Source organism: Cucumis melo, chromosome 12, assembly GCF_025177605.1.
Source record: "Cucumis melo cultivar AY chromosome 12, USDA_Cmelo_AY_1.0, whole genome shotgun sequence".
In the NCBI taxonomy this organism is placed as follows: Eukaryota; Viridiplantae; Streptophyta; class Magnoliopsida; order Cucurbitales; family Cucurbitaceae; genus Cucumis; species Cucumis melo.
Genome location: NC_066868.1, coordinates 4,380,676 through 4,391,486, shown reverse-complemented (window position 1 = coordinate 4,391,486; position 10,811 = coordinate 4,380,676). Strand labels below are relative to the sequence as shown.

At 35.5% G+C, this 10,811-nt stretch overlaps 1 protein-coding gene across 1 annotated transcript; it reads left to right on the top strand.

Annotated features, from left to right (window-relative positions):
- Positions 1 to 230: 230 nt before the first annotated feature.
- On the top strand, positions 231 to 8,479 carry LOC127144401 (uncharacterized). The gene is given in 9 exon segments (XM_051080310.1): positions 231 to 321; positions 1,197 to 1,486; positions 2,013 to 3,133; positions 3,201 to 3,737; positions 3,861 to 4,438; positions 4,441 to 5,533; positions 5,785 to 7,435; positions 7,471 to 8,235; positions 8,237 to 8,479. Coding segments are annotated over 9 exon segments (6,369 nt in total).
- Positions 8,480 to 10,811: the final 2,332 nt, after the last annotated feature.

The window sequence follows — 10,811 nt, the reverse complement described above, 5'->3', positions numbered from 1 at the left end:
TTTTTCTTTTTTTCTTTTTTTATTATTATTACTTTTTACTTTTTACTTTTTAATTTAATTTAATTTTTGTTTTATTAGTTTTATTTTTATTGTTTTTGTTTTACTATATCCTATTTTATTTTGTGCAAAGTGAATGTGACGATTTTTTTTCTTTTTTCTTTTTTCTTTTTCCTGTCTTTCCCTTTGTCAATGCAAAAAAGAAACAGTCTTGAAACACCAAGATGTCCAATATGTCGATGCATTCATCTTTTGAGGCTAAGTTTGATGAGCCAAGTGATGTTCTTAAATGGGCTGAAGAGATGCAACAAAAATTTGGGGACGGTATAAACAATTCTTCCCAAATATCAGTACTATCCAGGTGCCAACTCTCTTTTACACAAAATGATTTAGCAAACCTAAAGATGATCTGGGAAGCACTGACACCTCAGCGTAGATTCATGTTCTCGAAGAAGTATGGACATATAGCAGAGTTGATGTATATACCGATGAATTATTTTGCCTTAAGAGCCATAATTAATTTTGGGGATCCAGCATATGGTTGTTTCACGTTTGGGTCATGTGATTTACTGCCAACCATAGAAGAATATCAAGCTATGTTTAGCATGCCTGAAAAAGAAAGAGAAATTGTTTATTTCTTTAACCCTAAGCAGACAACAAAAAGGACCTTGTCAAAGTTTTTAGAAACCGTCCATGCCACAGAAATTCAAAAGTATATAAAAGTTAAGGGTGGGGAAGAGAATGTGCCATTTGATTATCTAATAAAGATGACGCAAACATACATTGATGAAGACAAAGGTCTTACACTATTGTCATTGTGCATTTACGGAGCGGTGATTTTTCCTAAAGCAGAGGGTTATGTTGATAGGAAAGTGAACAAATTGTTTTTTGAAATGGACCGAGGAATCAATCCTATTATACCTATTCTGGCAGAAACTTTTCGATCTCTTAACTATTGTAGAAATAAAGGGGAAGGAAAATTGAATTGTTGTGTTCCTTTATTATATATTTGGATACACAGCCATATCAAATTTCCCGTAGAGTTTAGGTGTCTAAGGTTAGATTTCAGTAGCCCATGGAATTTAATGCGCAACATAATCAGTGAGTTTGGTATGGCAGTTGGGGATCCAACATATCCAAGGAAGGAGGCTTGGTTGTCTTTCTTTGCAAAACTGACTTCTGAAAATGTCATATGGAAGGCTCAATGGATGCCTTAAAGGCGGTGATATATAGATGCGGAGATTTTCACAGTGTGCCTTTGTTGGGACCATGGGGAGGTGTTAACTATACACCATTGTTAGTTTTGCGTCAGGTGTGGCTCAAACAGTTTATACCACCAACTCATAATCTGCAAGAGTCTGATTTTTCATACGATCCTGAAGATTGTCAAGGAAAAAAACGTCAAGCAGTATGCGCATGGAAATCTATAAGAAAGATAAAAGACAAAGGACATTATGAAGGAGTTACTAGTGGGTACGAGGCATGGCAGGCAAATTGAAGGAAGAATATAATAGATTTCTCAAGGGAGGTAGTTAAGAGGGGAAAAGAGACAAGCTTTGAACAACCAAATCAGAGGAAGAGAACGAGAAACTTCGTAATCGAATTTCTCAGAATGGTGTCCAAAAGAGCAAATGGTTTTGCAGAATGGGCAGCTGATTTGAGAGTTAATTTTTTCTCAATGCAACCTCATGCAGATGATCTAAATAGATTCTTGAAGATGATATGTAGAGAATTGGGACATTTTGGGCGTTTTCATTAATTGTTCATTTTGCTATTGACAATAGGAGTGATGTTCATTACGTTTTGTTTGTTTCTAGTTTCAGTTTGATTTCCTTTATTTTGTCCAATTTACATTATGTTTGTTTGATTAATTTTATTATTGTTGTTTGAATTTTATATATACTAAGATTTGCTTCTCTCTCTCTCTCTCTCTCTCTCTCTCTCTCTCTCTCTCTCTCTTCCCCTCTTCTCCTTTACTTCAATTTTTTTTATTCTATTTTATTTTAAAAAAAAAGGAAAATATAGCTCGTTCTACTCCAATTCGTCATCCTTACAATACTAGGTATAAAAGCCAAATCATGGAAGAAAAAGATAAGGACATGGACAAAATGAGACAAGAGATTAATAATCTTGGGGAACAAGTTTCAAAAATACTGGATTTGCTTTCAATGGGGAAAGGAAAAGCCACTGTAGATACAGCACAATCAAGCAATCCAATTCAAGACACAGATGATCCTATTTATCCTCCAGGATTCACTCCATACCACCTAAATGTTCCGCAATCTCAAACCACTAAACACTATGTTCCTACGAATCCGCTGTATGTTGTTCCACCCATTATCCCATGTATAGAACATTTGGAAGCTCAGGCTAAAATTCAAGACATGGAACAAAAGGAGAACACTCCAGCTAAGCAAAAGTTAGATGTTTTGGAAGAAAGGTTGCGAGCAATTGAAGAGACTGTTGTCTATGGAAATATAGATGCAACACAATTGTGCTTGGTGCCAGGCTTGATCATTCCAGCAAAGTTTAAAGTTCCTGAATTCGATAAATATGATGGTTCAACGTGTCCAAGGAGTCATCTTATATTGTACTGCAGAAAGATGGCGGCGCATATTAATAATGATAAATTGTTAGTCCATTGCTTCCAGGATAGCTTGACTGGTCCAGCTAGTTGATGGTATATTCAATTAGATAATGCACACATTCACGTTTGGAAGGACTTAGCTGATGCATTTCTAAAGCAATACAAACACAACATTGATATGGCTCCAGACCGTTTAGACTTGCAACGGATGGAGAAGAAGAGTTCGGAAAGCTTCAAAGAATATGCTCAACGATGGAGAGATATGGCTGCCGAGGTTCAACCACCGTTAACAGACAAAGAAATGACATCTATGTTTATGAATACCTTGCGGGCTCCATTCTATGAGCGAATGATTGGTAATGCATCAACAAATTTTTCTGATATTATTGTTATCGGTGAAAGAATTGAATATGGGATAAAACATGGGAGGTTAGCAGAGGCTACAACTGAATATGGTGGAATAAAGAAAGGAACAATATCCAAGAAGAAAGAAGGAGAGGTTCATGCAATTGGTTTTCCTAATTCAGGGAAGCACAAATCAATTTTTTGGTCAGAGAAAATATGAGCAAAACTTTCCGTCATATATAAGCAATGTCTCTCATATCCCTTATAATAGCTATGTACCAGTCCATACCGTCTCTGAAACTCCAAAACCCGTTAACTCAAATTCTCCTCGACCATTTGTACAGGGTCAAGGTAGCAAAACCAATTCAGATACATGGCGGTTTGATCCGATTCCCATGACTTATACAGAGCTTTTACCTCAACTAATTCAAAATCGACAGTTAGCTTCTATTTCAATGATTCCTATACCTCCTTACCCAAAATGGTATGATTCAAATGCTCGATGTGATTATCACGCTGGGGGAGTGGGACACTCAACTGAAAATTGTTTGGCTTTGAAAAGAAATATGCAATCTCTAATTAATGCTGGATGGTTGAGCTTCAAAAAATCTGGTAAGAAGCTGAATGTCAATGAAAATCCACTGCCTGATCATGCAAATCCAAAAGTTAACGTTGTGGATAGCCTTGTTGAAAAGTGCAAAAATGAAGTCCATGAGATAGTGATGCCTATGGAAGCACTTTTTGAAGGTCTTTTTGAAGCAGAATATGTTAGTCGTGAATATCTAGACCCCAACATAAGATATGAAGGGTATGATGAAAGCAGATATTGTATATTCCATCGAGGAGTTGCAGGCCACGTTGTCCAACAATGTCAAAAATTTAGATCCAAAGTACAATAACTTATGGATTCAAAGATACTCACAATATATAGAGGACAAGGAAAAGACGAGATGAAAGACAAGAAAATATGTGTTTTAATGGATGAAGTTTCAGAAAAGAAAGATTCCATTTTACCAAGACCTTTGACAGTTTTTTATCAAGAAAGTCATAATGAGTCAACCAGCTTCTGCAATCCTAAAAAACTCACGATCCAAGTACCGAGTCCTTTCAAATTTAAGGATCTAAAAGTAGTGGCATGGCGGTATGATTGTCAGGTCATAACAGGTCCTTTAGTTGATAACATTACAGGAATCAGCGGGATAACCCAAAGTGGAAGATGCTACAAACCAGATAACTTAACAGTCCCTTCAAATGGTCTAATACTGGAGCAAGGTAGAAAAAATGAGAAAAGAAATGTGAAAGAGCATTGCAAAGACCAAGATGTGGAGATGCCTATCATTGCAAAAGATATAGAATACAAAAAGCTTGTCACAGATGAGGAAGCAAATGAATTCTTGAAAATAGTAAAACAAAGTGAGTATAAGATCATAGAGCAAATGCATCATACTCCAGCTCGAATTTCTTTATTATCGTTGTTTTTGAATTCAGAGCCTCATCGCAAAGTGTTATTAGATTTTTGAACAAGGCACATGTCGGACATGACATTTCAGTGGAAAAGTTTAGTGGAATTATTGGAAACATTACATCTTCAAGTTCCATAGTCTTCACAGATGACAAAATTCCTCCTGAAGGCTTAGACCATACAAAAGCACTGCATATTCAATTGAAGTGCAAAGACTACGTTATTGCAAGAGTTTTAGTGGATAACGGATCAGCTCTCAATATAATGCCTAAATCTACACTATTGAAGCTTCTCGTGGATCTGTCACACATAAAGTCAAGTATTATGGTTGTGAAAGCTTTCGATGGGTCACACAGAGAAGTAATGGGTGACATTGAACTACCAGTTAAAATTGGCCCATGTATTTTCAACATAGTCTTTCAAGTCATGGAGATAACACCCACATACAGTTTTTTATTAGGACGTCTTTGGATTCACTCCGCAGGAGTGGTGCCATCCACATTGCATCAAAAATTGAAATTTATTGTTGGGAGTAAGTTGATTTACGTGATGGGAGAGGAAGATTTCTTAATAACAAAGCCAGTCTCAACTCCATATGTTGAAGCGACAGAAGAAGCATTAGAGTGTTCTTTTCGCTCTTTAGAAATTGCTCATGCAACTATGATGGAAGCAACTGGAGATGAAGTGATAAAGCCACACAAGCCTAAAGTTGAAGTTATGACCACTAGGATAATGGGAGGTGGAGGATATTCTTTGAATAAAAACTTAGAGACACTTCTAAAAATACCGAGCAATGATGGGAGGTTTGGTTTGGGCTATAAGCCATCCATATATGACAAGATTAGGCTTCAGGAGGAAAAGAAGAAAAAGCGTTTGGCAAAGCTGGAGATGAGGGAGTTTGATCCAAGTATAAAACTTATACCAGAATTATATGATACTTTCAAGAGTGCTGGTATAAGTTATTCATCAGACAACTCTGATTTGAAGGATGATTTGTTAACGAAGATGGAAAGTTTATCAGTTGCAGTAGTGGCACAAGAAGCATCATTTGAAGGCAACACAGTTTATGCATGTCCGCCTGATTTTGAGCTTAACAATTGGGATAGTGTAGATCTACCTACATTTTCAAGAGATTTTCAAGAGTAATGATTAAGCTTTTATTTGTTTAAATTTTTTATTTTTCGAATGGCTCTATCCAAGGCCATAGTATTTATTTGTTTTACAACATTAATGTACTGCTTTCTTGTTATTTAATGAAATTTCCACATTTTCATTTCATTCATTCTAATTTTTTCTTCTCTCCGCTTTCTTTCTTGCATTTGCAAATTAAACACAAAAGTCTAAACCCTTTCATAGACAATATTCATAAGAATGAAGATGTTAGTAATTCCAGTTCTACCCTTGATTCCTTAATATACACTATGGAATATGACAAGGAAAATGACGATGAAGATGATGTGGGAATATCCTCAGAATTGTTAAGAATGGTAGAAGAAGAAGATGAGGTTCTTGGTCCTCACCAAGAACTAGTTGAAGCAATCAATTTGGGTTCTCAAGAGGAGTCAAAAGAGGTAAAAATTGGCACATCATTGACCAGTGAATCACGAAAAAAACTGATCAATTTGTTACGTGAGTATTCAGATATTTTTGCTTGGAGTTATCAGGATATGCCAGGATTAAGTACGGATATTGTAGTACACCGAGTTCCTTTAAAACCAGAATGCAACCCAGTAAGACAAAAGCTACGTAAAATGAAACCTGATGTACTAATTAAAATAAAAGAGGAAGTACAGAAGCAAATTGAAGCAGGATTCCTCACAGTCTCGAAATATCCTGAATGGGTGGCAAACATTGTTCCAGTGCCCAAAAAAGACGGAAAAGTGAGAATGTGTATGGATTATAGAGATTTAAATCGAGCCAGTCCAAAAGATAACTTTCCTTTACCTCATACCGACATGTTGGTGGATAACATTGCAGGATACTCAACTTTCTCCTTCATGGATGGTTTTTCAGGATATAATCAGATCAAAATGGCTGAAGAAGATAGAGAAAAAATGACATTCATTACCCTTTGGGGAACATTCTGTTACAAAGTAATGCCTTTTGGTTTGAAAAATGCTGGAGCAACGTATCAGCGAGCAATGGTTACACTTTTTCATGATATGATGCATAAAGAAATAGAGGTGTATGTTGATGATATGATTGCAAAATCCAAGATAGATGAAGATCATACAACCACACTCCAAAAATTATTTGATCGGTTGAGAAAATATCAATTGAAATTAAATCCATCCAAATGTACATTTGGGGCAACTTCGGGAAAGCTACTGGGATTCATCGTCAGTGAAGAAGGGATCAAAGTGGACCCAGATAAAGTAAGGGCTATCATGGAAATGCCATCCCCTAAAACAGAAAAAGAAATTCGAGGTTTTCTGGGAAGATTGAACTACATATCCAGATTTATCTCACATTTAACACCAACATGCGAACCAATCTTCAAGCTCTTACGTAAAAACAACCCAGGAAAATGGAATGAGGATTGTGAAGAAGCTTTCAACAAAATTAAGCAGTATTTGCAGAGCCTACCAGTACTGATACCTCCAGCTCCAGGGCGACCGTTAATCTTGTATTTAACAGTATTAGAAAGTTTCATGGATGGTGCTCTAGGACAACATGATTTATCAGGGAAGAAGGAGCATGCCATTTATTATTTGAGCAAAAAGTTTACCGATTATGAATCTAGATACTCAATGTTAGAGCGAACTTGTTGTGCTTTGGTATGGACCGCTCATCATTTGAGGCAATATATGTTATACCATACGACATGTCTTATTTAAAAAATGGATCCAATAAAATACATTTTTGAGAAACCGTCATTATTTGGAAGGATTGCAAAATGGCAAGTTTTATTGTCAGAGTATGATATTGTTTATGTCACTAAAAAAGCAATAAAGGGAAGCGCAGTTGCTGATCATTTAGCTGCTCAACCAGTAGCAGATTACGAACCTATGAGAATTGATTTCCTGGATGAAAACATATTTCTAGTTGAAAAGAATGCTAGAGATCATGAGACATGGCTAGACAAATACTTAGATCTGGTTATTATTGGACAACGATGGAATCAGATTGCATAAAATATGCAAGGGAATGTAAAAAGTGTCAAATTTATATGGATAAGATCCATGTAGCAGCATCTTCATTGCATATCTTGTCAGCACCATGGCCCTTTTCTTTATGGGGAATGGATGTTATTGGACCCATTGATCCTAAAGCCTCAAATGGCCATCGTTTTATTCTTGTGGCCATTGATTACTTCACTAAATGGATAGAGGCTGCATCTTATTGCAATGTTATAAGGGGAGTAGTGCTCAAGTTTATCAAGAAAGAGCTTATATGTCGTTATGGTCTCTCAGAAGGTATTATTACGGATAATGCCAAGAACCTTAATAACAAAATGATGGACGAACTTTGTGAGCAGTTCAAGATCAATCACCGAAATTCGACTCCATATCGCCCAAAGATGAATGGGGCAGTTGAGGCAGCTAACAAAAATATTAAAAGAATCATTGAGAAAATGACAATAACATACAAAGATTGGCATGAAATGCTACCGTTTGCGTTGCATGGATATCGCACGTCAATTCGTACTTCAACTGGGGCAACACCATTTTCTTTAGTTTATGGTATGGAAGTTGTTTTACCTTTAGAAGTTGAGATACCTTCATTGAGAGTTCTCATGGAAGCTAAGTTAGATGAAGCTGAATGGATACGAGGTCGTTATGAGCAGTTGAATTTCGTTAAAGAAAAAAGGTTGGCAGCATTAAATCATGGACAACTTTACCAAAAGAAGACTAATGCGAGCATACAATAAGAAAGTGCATCCTCGAAGCTTTCGAGAGGGAGATTTGGTATTAAAAAGAATACTTCCGTTTCAAAAGGATCATCGAGGAAAATGGACTCCTAATTAGGAAGGTCCATTTGTAGTGAAAAAAGCTTTTTCAGGAGGAGCTCTACTTTTGACTAATATGGATGGCGTTGAGTAAAAAAATCCTATGAATTCAGATTATGTTCGAAGATATTATGCATGAGGCCTTTTCTTAGAAGGTTTCGTAATGTTGAAAGAAGTCAGGGATATTTCTAGGAAACTTACATTTAGTTCTTAGAATGTTATTTCCAGATGTGTAAACTTTCTCTCACCCCTCTCTTCGTACTCCATTTCCAAGCATTGTTGTCACATTTTTTCCTTTTTTTTCCATTTCTTATTATATTTTTTTTTGAACATATGTTTATTTGCCAATCCTTTCTTTTATCCTTTCCAAAAGATAGTAAACATTCATGATTCATTAGTCCATTATTCTACATTTTTTTAATTAGCAAGGATCCAGTACAACTTATTGTATTTGCAAACCAAGTAAAAGCTATGATTTTCTTTTGATAAGATTTAAGAAAATATAGGTGTCTACAAGTCTAGACAAATTTTACTATGATGGGAGCTATCGTAATTGGAAGTCTACATCTTAAAGGGATTCATGTTTTGTGATGTCCAAGGACTAAACAATATTGGATCTTTACAACATAGTGCAGTCATTCGCAGTTTTGATTCAAAGAGTGGCGAATTTGACAACTCAAAAAGCTTTCATGATATATGTGTTTTATTCTATCCGGTGGCCATACTGACCAATTGTTAATAGGATTGATGAATGGAGCAATGAGCTATTTATTTCTTTGAAAATGAAAATATTTTATTTTCAAATTAAATCTTTACCAAGTCCAAAGCAGGACGAGTCCATTATTTATCAAACCTAGTCCTAGAGCTAAGGTTGATGTCTTTTCGAATTTGGTTAAATCGAGCCCAGATCTAAAGTTGAGGCCGAAGCTTGTCTATCAGGTCTTTTATTTATCAAACCTAGTCCTAGAGCTAAGGTTGATGTCTTTTCGAATTTGGTTAAATCGAGCCCAGATCTGAAGCTGAGGTCGAAGCCTGTCTATCAGGTCCTTTATTTATCAAACCTAGTCCTAGAGCTAAGGTTGATGTCTTTTTAAATTTGGTTAAATCGAGCCCACATCTGAAGTTGAGGCCGAAGCCTGTCTATCAGGTCCTTTATTTATCAAACCTAGTCTTAGAGCTAAGATTGATGTCTTTTTTAATTTGGTTAAATCGAGCCCAGATCTGAAGCTGAGGCCGAAGCCTGTCTATCAGGTCCTTTATTTATCAAACCTAGTCCTAGAGCTAAGGTTGATGTCTTTTTGAATTTGTTTAAATCAAGCCCAGAGCTGAAGCTGAGGCCGAAACCTGTCTATCAGGTTCTTTATTTATCAAACCTGGCCCTAGAGTTAGGGTTTATAAACTTTTTAGTTCCCTCTCTAAAAAATAAATTTTGGCCCAAATACTTTATCTATTTCCTTTGTCCACCTTTAAATATTTTCAGGATGGACAAAGGGGGGCAAACTGTAGATACCATATTTTGGCCATTTATTTTTACATTTACTTTACTTTATTTTATTACTTTATTTTATTTATTTATTTTTATTAAATTAAGCTGATTTGAATTTGAATTTATTTTCTAAAAAAAAAAAGAAAAAGGAAAAGATAACAGTAATTAAATTTCATATATTTTCCCTGTTTTATCTCAACCACTTCCAGTCCTACGATTTTCCCCCTCTCCACGATTCTTCCTCTCCACGATCCTCCCTCTACACGATCCTCCCTCTCCACGATTCTTCCCACTTTCCCACTATCACAAACACGATCTTCATGATCTGGCAATCTTAAAAAAAAAAAGTTACCATCTCAGTGCCCTATAAAAAACAGAGAAAAAAGAGAGAAAGGGAGATTTATTGATTACTAAAAAGAGAGATCAGTTAAAAGGGAAAAGCAAAAAAAATTTATTCAGCCAAGGTAAGTTTTTTTTATTGTTCTTCCATTCTTTAGATTTAATTTGTTTTAATTCGTTTTGATTTTATTCCTTCGTCAAATTTTATTGTACTGTGTTTAATTTTTTTTAGGTTTAGGGTTAGGGTATTTTAATTTTGTTAGGTTTAGACCAATCGTTGTTTTGTATTCTAATTTTATTGGGTTAAACTTGCATCAAATTTTGCCTAGGCTGTACTGTGTTTAATTTTTTTTAGGTTTAGGGTGTTTAATTTTGTTAGGTTTAGACCAATTGAGTCTATTTCTCATTAGCCTCTGTTTTCTATTCTAATTTTGTTGGGTTAAACCAATTGGATATTATTGTATCAAATGTTGCCTAGGTTGTACTGTGTTCAATTTTTTTTTTTAAATTATGGCTCTTTAGGTTAAACCAATTGAATATCAATAGAATAGTGTTACATCAAATTTGCCACTGTGTTTAATTTTCTTAGGGATACTATCACATCAAATCTGCTCGTGCTACATCAAATTTCCTATGCTTTAAATTT